Source organism: Heterocephalus glaber, unplaced genomic scaffold (genome assembly GCF_053883595.1).
Source record: "Heterocephalus glaber isolate CG9 unplaced genomic scaffold, H.glaber_assembly_v1.0 deba00001608, whole genome shotgun sequence".
NCBI classification, from domain to species: domain Eukaryota; kingdom Metazoa; phylum Chordata; class Mammalia; order Rodentia; family Bathyergidae; genus Heterocephalus; species Heterocephalus glaber.
The window spans coordinates 33,772,074-33,789,007 of NW_028258379.1; the positions used below are offsets into that span (position 1 = coordinate 33,772,074).

A 16,934-nucleotide genomic window follows, 5' to 3' on the forward strand; every position below is an offset into this window, starting at 1 on the left:
TTTGTCTTCTAGTTTTTTGTGGTTTTTTTGTACTGGGGATTGAACTCAGGACCTTGCGTTTGCAAGGCAGGTGGCAGCACCACTGAGCTACATCCCCAGCCCTGTCTTCTAGTATTTTTTAAAAGTCCTCAGCCAGGTGTGGTGGCAGCTGCTTTTGTAATTCCAGCACGCTGAGAGGCTGAGGCAGGAGGATTCCAAAGCTCCAGCCCAACTGGGACAACTTAGTGACTTAGCAAGACCCTGTGTCAAAAAATAAGGCGGGCTGGGATGTAGCTCAGGGTGAAGGCCCTGAGTTCAGTCAATAGTGCACATGCATACACACTCCATTTTCCCTTTCAGGAAAGGTAGCAGCTGCCCAGGGATGACAGGACAGTGTGGTTTCAGCTTGCTGGGGCCCTTTAGTTCCTGGAAGCGCTCTGTCCTAGACTCAATGGCTGGCCACTCTCATCTTATCTCCAGCCCCCAAGGTGTTCTTGGAGGTAGCCCCATAATCCCCTCACTTCTGGGTGTCCCTGGGGCCACTGCTGAGGGGTTCCAGGTGCCTGGTGTGAAAGCTCGGAGAATCTTCCTTACTGACTAAATGCTAGGGATGTAGCCCTGTGATCTGCTTCGCCAAAGGCAGTGACACTGCGCACGTGCTCATGTGTGTGCCTGTCCACATTCTCGGGCCCCTTCCACACCCCGTGGCTCACCTGGCCACAGGACTCGCTCCTCTGCCTAGGCGGGTGCTGGTGGTGGGAGCAATCAGCCATTGTCGCCTGGAAGGGGTATCTGGGCTATGCCTCCCTGCGGTCCAGTAGAAGAGGTTGACATGATTATTATTTTTTTAGAATAACAAAAAATATTTTACTAAAACGTAAGATTTACAAAAGTTTCCAGACAAGCCATACAAAATGGTCACAAGCTTTTTTTGAAGGGGGGAATCTACACTTGACAGTCATCACAGTGTTATTAGTGAAGGCTGTGATGTTTATTGATGTTCCCATTTTGGTTCAATCAACTTGTCCATGTACAGCGTGCTATAAAGTTAGACTTGGCTAAAGAGGGTATTCCAGAGAACTGGTTAGCTGCTTTTTAACCAATGCAATTAGATCACCATAAAAGGTGGGAAAGGAGCCCATAAAATTTTGAAACAACCTTTCCCCTCAAAAAGTAAAATAAAGTAAAGAACATCCATACCCCTGCAGCTAACCCTGACAACTACCTTCCTTCACAGTGTTTATACTGAAGCCATGATGGGGGAAATGCATAAAAGCAGAAGGCCACTGCTTTTAAACGTTTCACAACAATCCAGATGATACTTCTAGCCTCTGTTCATGCTTTACAATAGTGAAGCAGGACAAGAGATAGATTTGCTAATGTGCATTTAATCACCATAGACTGAAAATGTCTGGGCTTTTATTCTGTAAGGTTTCTAAGATGGTGTCCATTAAATGCAAACAAAAAAAGAAGTCTTGGCAGAAGAGAAGTGACACAAACTTGAGGATTGGATTGGCTTAAATATCATTCATGGCCCACGGCCTCGGCCCTGCCCTGGCTGTTTCTGTGGCCTGTGCTTCCTTGGTCTTTCACTGCTCCGCTATACCATTTACTGATGGGTCATCTGGCTCAGGAGCTCTTAACAAGGCCTGGATCCATAGCAGAACTGCAGATCTGCAGTGCTGGGGACCATTGATCTTTCAGAATATCCAAACATATTCTTCCCAACTTGTCTCCGTTAGGATGATAAATTTAGGTCATGAAAAGCACTTTAGGTGCTGACACTGGGTATTCTTCTGGAAGAAATAGTTCAGGTTTAGAAGTCCTCCCTCAAAGGGGGAATCCTGAGGACCAGCAATGACCACATGAAAATATCGGGCGTTGCTCTCAACTGGTTCTGCTTTAATGCTAGGAACTGGTTCTGCCAGAAAACGCTGAGTTTCCTTGATGAACCTGTGAGGCAGCCCGGCCCTCTTGTCAGATCCTGAGTTTGGTCTCTGATCACGTCTCCAGCTCAGCTCACCTCAGGCACGAGTGGTTGACAATTCTTGTACCCATTTAATAGACAAGAAAAGTGAGGCTCGAAGAGAGAAAGGCAGTCCCTCCAGGCCAAAGAACTGACTCAGCCAGGATGTAAAACCAGAGCTTCCTGACTCCCAAACCTGTCGTGTTTTCCCTCCATCCGTTTGTAGCCTTTAACTTCCGCACGAGGAGCAGGAGCTGCAGTGGGCCCCCCTCCCAGCAGGCTTTGCTGGCCGGGGATCCAGAAGAGGCAGGATTGGAAGCTGTGCCTGGGTCACGGGGAAGCATGCTAGGTGATGTCACCTACTCAGGCAGAAGGTTCAGCTTGTCTTTGGCTGTTTTGTCTTTCAGTCCCCAAAATTCCCAGACTCAGAAAACACAGCAAACTCCTTAGAAGAAAAGGTAATGGAAGAATCAACCAGCAGTAAAAAAAAGGAAAAAAGGAAACATGTGGACCACGTAGAAAGCTCCTTATACAGAGCACCTGGAATTGTTCAGTCCTCAGAAGACCTAGAAGACAACATTGGCGACCACAGGGTCCCTTCCAGGTATCTTAGCAATCTCTCTCCAGTGTGTTTTTGTGTTATGCTATAAACAACATGAGATTGGTGGTAGGTTCGAATCCTGACCTTTGATTTTTCAGCCTTTGTCCCAGGCCCCAGAGGCCACATGGTGGGCTTTGAGGAAACAGAGACCTCTCTGCCAGGGTGCACAGCCCCAACACCGAGTTCCCCTGTTGGCAGCCAAACAGGGCTTTCACCTGTACCAGCACCATTAGCTCCCGGAAGTCGGTGGGGTGGGAATGAGGATCCATTTCACAGAGGAGCAAAACTGACTTGAGCTTTCAGTCCTTGGCTGGCATTGCCAGCTGGTCGGCCAGGAAATGTGCCAACCCAGGCTACGTGGCCCCAGTCCTGGGTTTCCAGGGCAGTGACACTCTCCATGTCTGCCTCAAAGATTTGGTCTGGAAATTAGCATCCTGGGGTAGGGAAGGAAGAGCTGGTGCACCCCAGGGCTAGGCATCCTTACGAACACTGGAGCACTAGGCAGGGACAGGCAGCAGCGAGGGCCAGTCTGTCTCTGCGTCTAGTTTAGTGTTTCTAAGCACATCCCAATGAAGTGCACACTTCCTGAATCTGAAGTCGTCACTTCCTAAATCCATATGGGGAAGGCTTGGGTTGGGGGGAACCGTACATCTGAGCTGCCAGGAGCTGGAGGTGGCACCAATTCAAAACATGTCTTTGTTTTTCAGGACTAGTCACAGTGACTCCAGCATTTACATTCGACGTCATACGAATAGATCTGCGGAGTCGGTTAGTATGTGAATTTCTTCTTCCGTTCAGCCCCTGCTAATCAGTTCCTTTGCATCCTTCCTCCTCCCTACCTAGAGCTTTGAAATTACTGATGTGCAGCAACTAGACTTTGGGATAGAAGACAAACACATTGAAACCTTGTCGTTCATCACAATCCAATTGGATATCCAATTAGGGATGTAAATAAAGTGATGATTTCAAAGTCCAAAGGCCTCTTTGTTATAAAAATGCATCCAAGATTCCCCCCTTCACCCTCGTACTCCAACACACACATCTAGAGAAGTCACATTCAAGGATGGGGCACAACATAGAGCATCCTCTTGACATTTGCAAGCCCCCCAGTCCCTGGTGTGCTTGCCCCTGAAGCCTGGCCCCTGCACCACACCCTGCATCTGTGGGATTATAGAGGTGGGTGGTCTGTCCAGTCACCAGCTTGGGGTGGGTAGAGGAATGGCTATTGTTTAGCAGTTTGATTTATCAAGAAAAGCATGGCGTGCTCTCTGCTTTGTGTGTTTAAAATCATCTTATTTTCTGTTTCAGAGATTTCACCTTTACTAATTGGGTGGCGGGGGGTTTGTTTATAAATTTCACTGTAGGACCATATTAGCTTTGTTCAGTTGAGGAATGCAGCAGATGTGGATGACAGAAGAAACCGAATGTTAATCAGGTTGGTAGCTTTGTTCTACTTTAAGTTTTGTGGGGTTTAAAGTTTTTTTGTAATATAGCCTACCATATGGAGGTGATTATTTTTCACCTGGCCTCTGTTTCCCACACTCTTAATACCTTGGGAGAATATAGGCAAATACTTGTTCTAGAGCAAATGAATAGAAATCTAGTATGAGTGCAAGGGGAGAGTGGGTATTTATTAACACTGGCAGAGTACAGATCAGAAGATGAATCTGTGTAGACAGATCTGGGTGTGAGTCCAAGGGTGCAGGTAAGTAGAGCAGTGGCAGGAGAGAGTTATCCAAGGCAGAGCCAGGCAGCAGAGGGAGGGTCTTGTGATACTGGGCGTGTCCTAGAATCCGGTAGCAGCTGACAACCGTGTTCATTCTGTCGCCACTGCAGGTACAATACTCAGAAGCTCATTGAGCTGATTTTACAGTTTTATGGCATCAGAGCAGACATGAAGAGGGAATGCAAACATGCCGGGATGTCTATGAAAGTATTTCCTACTGCTGGAGAACTAGATGGTCTAGTCTGATGTTGCCAAGTTGCTATAAAATAGCCCATTTAGAGCATGGGAAACCAGGAAAATCTCTCAGATTTTGAGATGTCCCCATTCCTGTTAAAGTCATGGAACTCCTTAATTTTTTTTTTTTTTGCCATGAATTTGGATGGACTGGGAAGGATTCAGATCACTGGAATTGGAAACCTGTCTGAATTTTGCCTAACATAGGAGTGTGGGCCTTAGAAATCCACTCCTCTGGCTCCTAAAAGAGAAAGCCAAACTTAAGCTTGCCTCCCCAGCCTGAAATGGAAATACTAATTCAACTAAGTTTTCAACTAAGCCGAACATGTTCATAGGAAAATAATATGTTTAGCTCTTACGAGCTAAAAACATTCAATGTAGACACTGCAGAATTGACAAATGCAGGCATGTTTTCTACATCAAGTATTTATCACCTTTGTTTACATTTTGTCTGTAGACAGTTTTAGGAAAGAGAGATCCTGCTGGTTGGCTGTTACCTGCACATGAATCATTTGATTTGTAGATGCCGCAGTTGTTTAAGCCTGCCCACCCCTCACCTGCCAGGGGTTCGTTCAGGAATGACGCGGTTTGACCTTCTCCTAGTCTCCATCCCTACTCAGAAGTCACCCTAAGGGTCTTGCGCTCCAGGCCTCCCTCCACCACCCCGCCCCTTCCTGCAGCCTCTGCTCGCCCCTGTTCTGTGCGCTGCTGGGTCTGAGGTTGGTGTCCAACACCACACCCATCCCTGTTATCCCCCAGGAGAAAGCAAACTCATTTTAAGCACCCCTCCAGGGGAATAAAAGGAAGATACACTTGACCAAAATCAAATCTCGTAGTTCCCTGGAAGGCAGTATTGCCAGAAACAACACTTAGAGGTAGCTTTCTATATGTCTTTCTGATGGCTGTTTTGAAATGACCGGTCATAGTGGACTCTGTTCCTTTAGATGGCTCACAAAGTCCCCTCCCTGCCTTACGAATCCCTGAGAGCTGGCAGTCTCTGACCCCGCTCACTGTGGTGCGCTCAGAGGCCACTGTGGTGTTACGGTCCTGAAGACCTGGGTCATGTGCCAGCTCTGTCACAAAGTAATTGTGTGGCCTGGCACAAGTCACAGCCCCATGAGCCTAAGTTTGCCTGTCTGTGAAATGGGGCTGACAGCCCCTGTGTGATGCCAGAGATAAACTGGATATGTGGGAAAGCACTCCTTCCTTGAGTCCATGCACGTGCAATGCCTGACCTCCTGGACATGTCAGGGGCCCTCAGCTCTCCTGCCAGGGGTTGAGGATGGAGGACGGGCTGGGACTTTTGTACAGCACGGAGTATGGCTGTCCTGGTTACTTTTCTCATTGCGGAGACACAATACCCAACACCCACAGGTTAAGCAGGAAAGGTTTATTTCACCTCATAGTTTGTAGAGGTTTCAGTCCATAGTTGGCTGGCTCCAAGGCAGGTGGTGTGGCAGAAAAGCATTATAGAAGAGAAATAGTCCATTGCAGGGCAGGGAGGCAGCAGCAGCCTGCCTCTCCCTTTTATCCCTTCCAAGCTACCTAACTTTTTGTGGTGCCACCCACACCCAGGGTGGGCCTTCCCATTATCCACACCCAGAACTGTGCTAAACCAATCAGTGGACTAATTTAGTAATCACACACCCTTAATCCCAGTATCACACTCTTGATCCCAGCATCACACACCCTAGATCCAGCCACCTTCAAAAAGCCCCACCTGTGACCACATGAGGCTTTGGAGGGCATCTAGATGCAAGCCATAAGAGTGGCCCACTCTCCTAGGGACCCCACTAGTAACTGCTGTCCTCTGTCTTCTGTAGGAAGGCCAGTAGCTCTGGAGAAGCTGAGTCGCTGGGGAGCCAGAGCATGCCGAGTGACTCCCTGACACAGCTGGTCCAGCAGCCGGACATGATGTATTTTATCCTCTTCCTCTGGCTCCTGGTCTACTGTCTGCTGCTCTTCCCACAGCTGGATATCAACAGGCTCTGATGCGTGTGTCTGCAGAATAAAAAAAGACAGGACCCTGACCAGGAGTGGGGTCTCTTCACTTCATTTTATTTTTTGTTCTGGATTGGGCCACTTCTGCAGAGAGTTGAAGACCTCCGAGGAGATGTAGGCCCCCTACCCTGTTGTTTGCTTTTTCTCTAGTTTCCTTTTTCCTGCTGAGAGCATGCTTTCTTCTCTGGCTGTGTGCTCCAAATTCAGGTTTGTGGCTGAATCCTTAGGTGGGTTTTGTCCTGTGTGCCTTGCTTGGTTAGATGGTAAGCATCGATACTAAAAGCCAAAACCTGGGGCTTAGCTTATGCACTTGCAGATTTTTAAGGTCCTGGATGAACCTGAGTTGTGGGCCTCTCAGAGGAGGGTCTTCTTGGTGAGAAAGAGCACAGGTACCTCCCGGAGGAGAACTGCCTTATTTTCCTCCAGTTGGGGGTGTTTGTGTGCAGGGACTCGGGGTCCACAGCCCTGTTGCAGTCTGGTGATTGGTTCTATTCACTGGGGCAAAACCTAGCAGCATGGCGCTGAGGACTCCCAGCAAGCACATCCAGGAAAGGAGAATCCAGGGGAGAGAGTGAAGGCTTTGTTGTGAGCCGCAGCACATTGTTTTTTCACCCTAGCTTTTGGGAGGGGTAGCTGGGGCAGGGAGATGCGTTTTTGCTTTGCCTTTGCATTGATTGGATTGAGGTAGCACTGTGATTTGCAAACCTTCTCTACCCATGGAACGCTTCTGTCAAATGAAACCTGAGATGGGCCAGTCTAGACGATGCATTAAAAGCAGAGGTCTGGCTGGCTGGCTGGGGCCAGCCCTGAGACCCCCTCCCATTTGCCGAGCTCCTGTGCAGAGACCCTCAAGGTCCCATAGGGCACTGCAGAAGGCCTGAGCAGCAGCAGAAGGAACAGGGCTCAGAATGAGCCCCCACCGAAGCCAGAGCTGGCAGGGGTCCCGCAGGCTGCTGTTCGAGAGAGCTTTGTGCACAGCAGCCTCAGGATGCCCTCTCAGCACCCACCAGCATCCTTTGCTTTGGTCCTGATGGGTTTCTTGAAAAGGCTTTCTGGAACATGCCCAGGGCAGGCCAAAGGCGCCTCTGCCGCCCTCCGTCTCCCTTCCCTCCACTGCCCTTTCCCTGCTAAGACCCAGGTCAGCAAAGCCTGTGTGTCATTCCTCCTCTCTCCTTTCCCTTCAAAAGCCCGTACAGTGGACCCTTGAGTTGCAACTGGCCTGACATACGAACAACTTGTGTTATGACCGGAATTTTAGTTTTAACTTGCAAACAGAGTCTTGAGTTACAACCTGAATGCCAGCCACTTGTGCTTCCAGATGGTCTCAGATACAGATTTAACTCTTAAAGAGTTCTGGAAGGAACATGACAGCATCCTCTCCTGTGTGGGGTTAACTGAGAAATCCTGGGCCAGTGTCTCTCCGAGGACACTGAGATCTGCCTATATACAGGAGAGAGACTTGAAGGCTGTGTAGAGGAGCCTGAGCCTTCATTGACCAACTTGAGTTACAACCAGCCCTTGAGAATGAGTTGAGTTCGTAAGTCAAGGGTCCACTGTATTAGGCAACCTGTAAAGTTGTAAAGTACTAGGAGAGCCCTCAGGGATCATTCTGTCCAGTTGAACCCAGAGAAGCAAAGCAGGCTGACCAAAGTCACACTGACTTGCCAGGAGTACCCAGGCCGCCTGATGCCCAGTCCAGAGCGTCACATTTAACGGGAGACCTATCACACACATGAATGTCCCCAAAATGATGTCTGCTAGATAAGATACCCTCATTCAAACAAAACCAAAAACTTTTTAGGCCATCTGTCATTCTTTTGCTCTCGTATTTTGTCCACGAAGAAGTTTCCTTTACCTTCAAGCTCATCCCCTGCTCTTGTCTGGAATATTCTCGTCACAAAAGGAAAGAATCTCGTTCCTTCCGAGCAAGCCGATTTCAGACAGTGGGTTTCAGGCTTACAGGGTTCCAGCATGACTGAAACAGTCTAGGAGCAAGCACATTTGAGTCGGTGACAGCCACAGTCTGGCCTGTAAACCATCCGATTATAGTCTGCCTCCCCTCCTGGAAAGAACTGCAGCCCTCCAAGGAGAAAGCTGTTGGGAGCTTGGAGCAATTCCATCTGGAAGGCCAGGAGCTCCATAGAAAACGAACTAATTAATGAGCTCCCTGGTATCATCCAAAGCTCCAAGGTACAGGTGATAAAGATTATGTGATATTTTATAGCCCTGGGCACCGTGCAGTCCTTGCCCAGATTAGATGCCAAAGAAGAGCTGACCCAAGTGTGAATCATTTCATTTTATGTGTCTAGACCTTGTTCAGAGAAATCTCCGCAGGCCTCTTCTCTCACCTATTACAACTTGTGATAGTCTTTAAAACAGCTCCTGGCAAGATGCCTGAGAGTCATTTGGTTCTGGTTGGCAGTAAACTGATTTTTTTGAAAGAAAAAACAATTTCATTTGAGCATAGGTTTATATGGAAGAAGTTGAACACAGAAGGCTGCTGGACAAACCAGTCCATTACTTGCTTTTCGTTTGTTTTAAGCCCAGCGTGGTAGCACACACCTATAATCCCACCACAGGATTGTGACTTCAAGGCCAGCTAGGGCTACATAATGAAACTGTCTCGAAAATAAACCAAAATAAAGAAATACTATAAAGTTTTTAATGAGAACTAATAGTCCTCCAAGTCTTTCTCCCTGGAAGTAACCACTTTCATCATTTTTAACTGTTTCTTCTAATATTTACATTTGGATTTGTATGTAACATGCGCATGCTTTATTTTTTTAATTAGCTTAGAAACATCTAGTGACCTGCTCATCCCATAAATGGAGGTTTCGCTCTAACCCATGCCCCACATTTGGGGTGTCAGTCCCTATTCAGTGCTGATACTGCCTTGGGCCCTCTTCACTCCTGTCTTCATATCAAAATTTCTCCTTAATTTAAGATGTCTCTCCCTCTCCCTCCTACCTTTCTCTGCCTCCCTCGACATGTTCTTTAGTAGCCTCAGGAGGCGAACATGGGAAGTAAGTATAGTGATTATCTTGAGATTTTTGCATGATTGAAAATGTCTTTCCGCTACCCTTCCCCAGGTGTGGCTGAGTATAGACCTGCAGGTAGAAAGTAACCTCCTCCCGCCATGGTTGCTGAGATGTCTGATTCCCTTCTAATGCCCGTGCCGCCGTTATATGTGACTTGGGTGTTTTCCTCCTCCCTGAGAACATTTAAGATCTCTTTACTCTTGGTGTTCCCCACTGTGGCGATGGTATTGTAGCCTACTGTTTTACCTTGTGTGGGGCCCCCCTGGGAAACTTCTTAATTTTCTTCTAATTATTTACATTCTTTCATTCCGGGCCACCAGCTTTTTTGTTTCTCCTCTCATTTTTTATCTGCTTTCAGGAAGATTGATTCAGTGTTATCCTCCCTATATGCAGGTTTTATTTAGTTACTACTTTCCAAGGATTTTCCTTCATGTTCACGGGTTTTGTTTCATAGTGTCCTGTGCTGGATCCAGGGCTGCAGGTCTGACCTCTGTGGGTGTTAATGGAGTGTTTGGGGAAGGTCTTTTCTGCTCGATGGCTTGTCTTTGTTTCCACTAAGCCTCCTTTCTCTTGCTGGTCTCCGTTTCTGTCTTTCCTGTAAGCTTTCTTCCAGTGGCTGGGGGTGCTGTGGGTCTGCTCCTGTTGAAGTGTGATGTCACGGGGTGGGGGCTTCTGTAGGTCACCAGGGGGCTGGACTCACCTTTGGAGGACCCTACTGGTCAGTACTTCCACACCTTTTCTCTGGGGCTGATTCCACATCTTCACCGATCTCTCCAGTGCTCGCTGCCCGGGAAAGAGGGACACACCCCGGGCTCCTCTTAGACTATGCAGTACCATTTCAAAAAAGGCTCTCCCACTGGGCAGAAGCCACTCATGAGCACTTGGCTTGACTGGCAGAGGGCACCTTTTGCCTGTTTCTCTGGGCATCTACAGCCTGAGCTACGACAGAGCCCGAGGAGCAGCACAAAGGCCAGATTTTAACTCCTACCTGCCCCCCTGACCAGATGCCTTTGTGCAGTGCCCAGACCCGAGGGCTGTACCCAGAGACCCCGTGTCCACCTGAGTGCCCATGTTGGCTGCTGAGCGGGCCTCTCATTCAGCTGCTCCCGCCTTTGCTGTGTCTGACGACCCCGGTTGGAGCTTTTCGTTCTGCGTGGGATAGGAGCAGAGGGGTCACTGGCTGCATGGGGCAGGAGCCTGTGGCAACAGAAGCTCCATCGTCGTCGTCGTCGTCAGCCTGCGTCTCACCCTGTCTTGGAGGCCACGTGGCATCAGGGTCCCTCCCCCGCTCATTCCGCCATCAGCTCTGCTCCTGCTATAGATGGCTCAGGATCAATGGCCCTCGGTTGCCTTCTTTCCTTCACTTCACCTTCATGACTGTGGCTTTCATTCCTTTGCTCTTCTTTCCGTGGGCTTTCTTGATGGAAGAAGCGAGTCCGGGTACCGTCTTGTTGCATGAATCCCCTTTGAGTTTTCTTGCTGGTGAAACGGGGGCTCGCCACTCTGCTGACTCGTGTGTGAACCTGTCCGGCGCATCCCTGCTGTCCAGCTGTGTGCTCAGGGCCTTTGGGTTACGCTGCACCCATTGCAGGCGAGGTTACCAGTGCAAGTCAGCTTTGCTTGAAGGCCATGATCCAGGTGGTTCTTTTTCTTACGCCCTGGCTTTCTCTCTCCGTACCCCCAGCAGATGAGCACAGCTGTCCTGCAGCCCTTCTATTTAGCAAACAAGTAGTCCGCATTGGTGTTTGCCAGCAACAAACAGGGAGGCTCTCTGTGGGTTGAGGTTTGGAACTTGGGCAAGATTCCCTTTGAGATGTTTGTGCCTTGCCCTGATTGCTGATTACAGGTTGTCAGGGGCTGTGGGCCACACCTGATCTTTATGGGGAGATGTGCTCCTGCCAGGGCTGGGGACCAGAAGGACATCCTCTCTGTCTTGTGGACCATGCCCCCCTTCAGGGCATGTGCTTCTCCATCCTCGGCTTCTCCATAGTGGCCCAGCTCTCTTCCCCCTTCAGAGCCTGGCTGCTCTTTGCAGAGGTGGAATGCTGAGAAGACAGAAGCATTTGAGGTTGCCCGTACAGGCAGCCCCCACAGGTCAGGTTGTCTGACAGCCATGGGGTCGTGTGAGGGTCTGGCACCTTCTCTAAGAGATGAGGAGGCCGAGGCGGGAGGATCCTTTGAGCCCCTGAGTTCAAGCCCAGTATGGGCACCATAGCAAAACCCTCATCTCAAAAAAAAAAAAAAAAAAAAAAAGACAAAAACAGAAAACCAAAGCTGAGAAAGGGGAAACTCCTCATTGCCCTGCTAGCTAGTAATTTGGGGATGGCCCTCTCCATTCCCAATCACATTTTCTACCAAACTACAGCCTCCGGCCTCTTCACCAAGGACTCAGGACATCGTGGAACTTGTCCCTCCCACAGAAGTCAGGGTACTCGCGTAGAAAGGGTGTCTTACGAATGTCCAGAGTAGTCATGGCTTCCTCAGTGGGGAACCTCGCTCTTCCTGTGGGTATGTCACTGGAGTGCCATCGGGTGATGTGGACTCTCACACAAGCTCAGTTTTTCCTACACCTCTAGAAGGCTACTGGAGTTGTGAGACCCGGCCTCGCTCTCCCTCCTGTGTGGAGATGCCGTCCTGGGGTCTGTGTCACAGGACCCACCTGGCCGCATGCGTGGAGCTCCATTTTCTTGTCCAGGAATGGGCTGTGCTGGAGCTTCAGGCCGACATGGCTTCTCAGAGCTTTCTCTGTGATGTTTCTGCCAGGAATTGAGCACATAGATCTCGCAGGGCCTAGACTCATTGTTTCTCTTCTCTGACATTGCATAATCCCTGCCTGCCGACATGGCCTTTGGGGCTGGTGGAACATCTTGAGCCTGCAGCTGCCGACTGATGCCGCCTTTGCATAGCAGCTGGTGAGGGGGCTGGTTTCATGAGAAGGTGGGTGAAAGCTGAGAGGCAGAACTACTGTTTCTATCTTGTTTATTTGCCGAAGAACTTTCCCCTAACTTATTAGCGAGAGGAGTAGAGCCAGGCATGAGACATAGGGCATCTTTGCCACCTGGGAGCCGCTGGCCTTTGACCCTGCCTCTCAGCAGGCATTGTCTCGAGAAATGATAGCCAGCAGCTCACGAAAGTGACCCTGCCGGTGAGGATCATGGGCTTCGCCTGAGTTGCATGTTAGCTCTCCCATTGCCATCCTATGCCTATGTCCTAAGCCTCCATGTGAGCATGCAGCCCTCGGCGCTTCAATGGGTACAAGTCCCCCTGTGACTGTGACCTTGTCATTTCTTACACACTGTGTGCAGGAGAGGGCTTGTGATGAGCTTGGTCAACTGAGAGCTTCTGTTTTTCAGAGAGTTGGCAGAAGTCAGCAGAGTTCCTGAGCTGACCCTTCCAGGCTGCCGTACCCTGCAGTGGCAGGATGACAGACTTGTTTCTAAGAGCCTTACTGGAAACCTATCAGGCAAGCAGTTTCTCTCAGTCAGGGATGGACCGGCAGTGTGCCAGAAAACATTCTTGTCTATGGGAAATAGGCAACCAGTGTTCTGTGCTCTTTGACCAGTAGTTATTAAATATTCACAGGACTCAACAGTCTATGGCTCCCTGCTAACTTGTTTAAAGCCCTGACACTCAGATGTCACATCTAGCGGCGTCTAGTAGGTCTCTCCGTAAAGGAGGCTTTTCATTTTTTCATTTGTTTTTGGGTTTTGGTACCAGGGATCGAACTTGGGACGTTGCGCCTGCAAGGCAGGTGGTGGAACCACTGAGCTAAATCCCCGGCCCCTTCATTTGTTTTTTGATCAGTCCCTTCCTCCCTCCCTGGGAGGTACTGTGGGGTGGAGAAATAGGGCAGGTTTGAGAGTCCCAGCTCTGGCAGCTGACACCTAGGTGATCATAGGCAGATGAACCTCCCTGAGCTTTGCAGTATAGACACGCAGCACATATTTGTCCATTGAGCAACACCTGCCTCAGGCTTGTTATGAAGTTGTAGACTGCTTAGTAGCCTAGTCCATTTCCCTCCTCCAAGCACTGAATATACTTCCTTTCCTCACATTTCGTTTACCATGGCTTCTGCCAACCTCTCTCCAATCCTGCACCTTTGTGCCAGCTATCCTGTCTAATGTAACGCTATTTTTTTAATATAACACTTTTTGCAATAGGAAGTTTAAGTCACTGTATACTCATTAATTCACCTGACTCCTTTTCTTCAGGGAGGAAATGAAAGCCCAGGACCAAAAGATAACAAGGTCACAGCCTAGAACTAGTAGGTGGCAGAACCTGAAATATAGGACTTACTTTCTGATGTTGATTTTCATTCTAAACTTCACTACTTAGAAAATGAAGTGATACCCTGAGATTCGGATTCTTGGTAACATTGGGCTGGTTGGCAAGTTATGGGTGGAAATTCTCTGTCCAGAAGGTGACAAAGGTTATCAGTCACATTGCATTGCCTTCCCTGGCATCCTCCCCTCTTCCTAACTTCCGCACACTTGGACTTCTATCCCCGTATCAAAACTGCTTGACTCTCTCCTTCGTGAGCACATGAAATTCATGTTTTAGCCTATAATTGCAGAATCGCAACCACGTTTCTGCCTCCAAAGAGCCTTTAACAATAAAAATCTCATTATCTAGCATTATATGCAGTTCTTCAGTGACTTCAGTTACCATCCCACGCCTATTGGTCCCCCTCCCCAGCTCCAACGCATGCTTCTCAGAGTAGGAAATCAGGCTTTCTTCCCAAAGCAAGGCTTGAGAACAGCATGTTTACAGTGGCAGCTGGAGAGCATGAATTACATCCATAAGTCGTAATTGGTTGGTCTCTCAGTCAGGGATCATTATTTTTCTTCAAGTTTAAAATTATGATTTTAGGGCTGGGGATTTAGCTCAGTGGTTCCACTGCCTGCCTCGCAAGCGCAAGGTCCCGAGTTCGATCCCTGGTACCAAAAAAAAAAAAAAAAAATTACGATTTTAGCATTGTAATCAAAAAACTAAGAAAAATAAGATAAATCCCTTGGTGAGTTTATTCCATTTGTAACAACCACCATTCTTTAGCTGCAGCAGAAATCAACAGGTGTATATTGTTTCTGCAAGATTATGCTGTGAGGAAGGACAGCCATAAAATGCCCATTTCCCTAAAGGTCAGGCAACACATAAGACACTTTTCAAAGGAAACTCCGGTGGTGTCTGCAGTCCTGAGAGCGGACAGCACTGGGCTGGGCACCAGGGACTCACGTCCTAGTTCTGACTCGCCTGCATAACACGTTTACTTCTCTGGGTTGGAAGTTAGAAGACCTCTTATAATAAGTCCTTTCTAGGTTTAAAAATCCAAAGGTTAGCAAGATAAGTTTTTTGTTTTGTTGTTGTTGTTTATCTCAATAAGTGGCTTATTTGCTTAAATGCACTTCTGTATATACGTGAACTCCAAAGCAAAGAACGTTGCTTCCTGATTAGAGTTGCAGAAAGGTGCCTTCGCAGAGTTTGGTAAAGCGGATGGAAGTCTGACTTTTTTGATTTGGAGTAGAACCCGGGAGATCTGCTTCCTGGGTCTCCCAGAACTAAATAGGTCTCCTGAAGTTAAGACAGCATCAGAGCCAGTTTCCCAGAGGAATTTCTTTTCCATTTAGAAATTCAGCTCCAGGAATAAGTACCTGCAGACAGCCGGACCTTTCCACCCCTCCCATATTTTTCCCTTTCTCCTAGCAGTAATCAGAGTAAAAATGCACAGAAATTCTGCTCGCCTCAGGGCCGCTTGCATCCCAACATGAGATCTCCTGAGCCAAAGGCTGGCAGGTTTGTGTGAGAGGTCCTCAAGCAAGGTGTGTTACCTGGCACTGGGCATTGTGAAGAAGATACCCGCTCCTTGCCCTTGAAATGGACCCTAAGACTCTGCCAGCATGGTTTGCTTTGGTGCTGAGAATATCAGCGAAAGACAAATAGGAAGAATGATTACTCCCTACCATACAGTGTTGGGACAAATTATTAAACCTGCGGACAGTTTGCTAAGAGCACAGCATTTTTGCTAAGAGCACAGTAATAGGTGTTTTATTTTGAGGGAGTCTTGACATAATTAGATTAATATTTCTTTAATGTCATGGCAAGACTTAATTGACTATGTGTGAAGTTTTTTACTGAGAGCTGCAGAACTATTGATGAAAAAAGAAAGCGAAATGTTATTTTGTAGTACATTTTGTCTATTTAGTATATACCTAGCTGTAGCTTTGTTTAAAAAAAAGGATCTTTGTAAAAAAAAATCGTGTGAATGTGCACTCTTATTTATTGATTATTGTAAATGAAGATATAAGTGGCTATTTGCATAATTTATACCTGTGGGAGATTAACTGGAGTGTTTGTTGAGTGTTTTCTGTTAAGGAATATTGGGCTTGGTGCTATGATGAATGATCTTGTAAAATTCCATGTATTCTTAAGAAAATTTTTGAATATAAATTTCTGGAATTGACTGTCTCATTGCTAACACTTTCTTCCATGTGTGTTTGTGTTTTTACCAGCCAGAAATGACACTGTCTGTCCTTTATCCCATCAAATAGTACTTTTAACAAGGTCAAAGTGAAGGCACTTGACTTTAGAGTTAGAGATTCTAGGCAATGTGGCCTTTGGAAGCTGTACTAACTTAGACTGAACCTTTGCATGATAAACTCCAAAAAGAAGTAGGAATAGTAGTATACTGCCCCTCAGTTTCTGTGGGGCATTGGATCCAGGACCTTCTCAGTTGCCAAAACTCTTGGTTTTTGCTGAAATTCCTATTTTTTCAGTTCCTATTACAAATTGATACGGAATTTCCACACTCCTTTAAGTAATTACTTGCAATTATTTTTATACTGTATTCAAGGAATAATGACAAGGAAAAGTTTTGTGCATGTTCAGTACAAACAATATAGATAACCACAGAGAAGGTAATTGAAATATATGGTGAATGTTTAAATTTTTAATATTCATTGCAGTAACAGACACACTGACATTAATCCCCCTCAAAATCCTCCTCCTTTTCTTTGAACACACTCATCCCATCATTCTTGATTTCACTTTTGAAATCAGTTCTGGAAGTCCTCTTTCATTCATGAGTGTCTTCATGAGGTGTGATGAAAAATACAGTGAATGCTGTTGCCAAGTGCCATGCATGTAAGCATGATAGGACCTCCTCATGTACCTGTTCACCAGACCTGGCACCATGGGACTCCAGGCTCTTCCACAGAGTCAGAATGACCACAAAAGGTAAACGTTTTAGATGGTTTCAAGACACTGAGTCAGCCATGACAGTCCAGCTGAAGACACACAAGTGGACTCCAGAACTGCTTCAAACAGTGGCAAGAGCAATGGGATACATGTGTTCAAAGTGAGGGGGAATGTTCTGAGAGAGATTCATGGCAATTT

The 16,934-nt window shown here is 47.5% G+C and overlaps 1 protein-coding gene across 5 annotated transcripts in view; it reads left to right on the forward strand.

Annotated features, from left to right (window-relative positions):
• Clmn (calmin) overlaps nucleotides 1-16,003 on the forward strand; it is a 91,097-nt gene extending 75,094 nt beyond the window's left edge. For 3 of the 5 annotated variants that reach the window (XM_013066653.3, XM_087195524.1, XM_087195522.1), the window contains 5 exons: nucleotides 2,353-2,549; nucleotides 3,254-3,314; nucleotides 3,911-3,981; nucleotides 4,383-4,479; nucleotides 6,334-16,003. In XM_013066653.3, coding sequence (XP_012922107.2) covers nucleotides 2,353-2,549; nucleotides 3,254-3,314; nucleotides 3,911-3,981; nucleotides 4,383-4,479; nucleotides 6,334-6,498 — 591 coding nt within the window. In that variant the 3' untranslated portion in view covers nucleotides 6,499-16,003. Of the gene's footprint in view, nucleotides 1-2,352; nucleotides 2,550-3,253; nucleotides 3,315-3,910; nucleotides 3,982-4,382; nucleotides 4,480-6,329 lie in introns of all 5 variants that reach the window. The other 2 variants (XM_004837009.4, XM_087195523.1) reach the window with 1 other exon arrangement.
• Nucleotides 16,004-16,934: the final 931 nt, after the last annotated feature.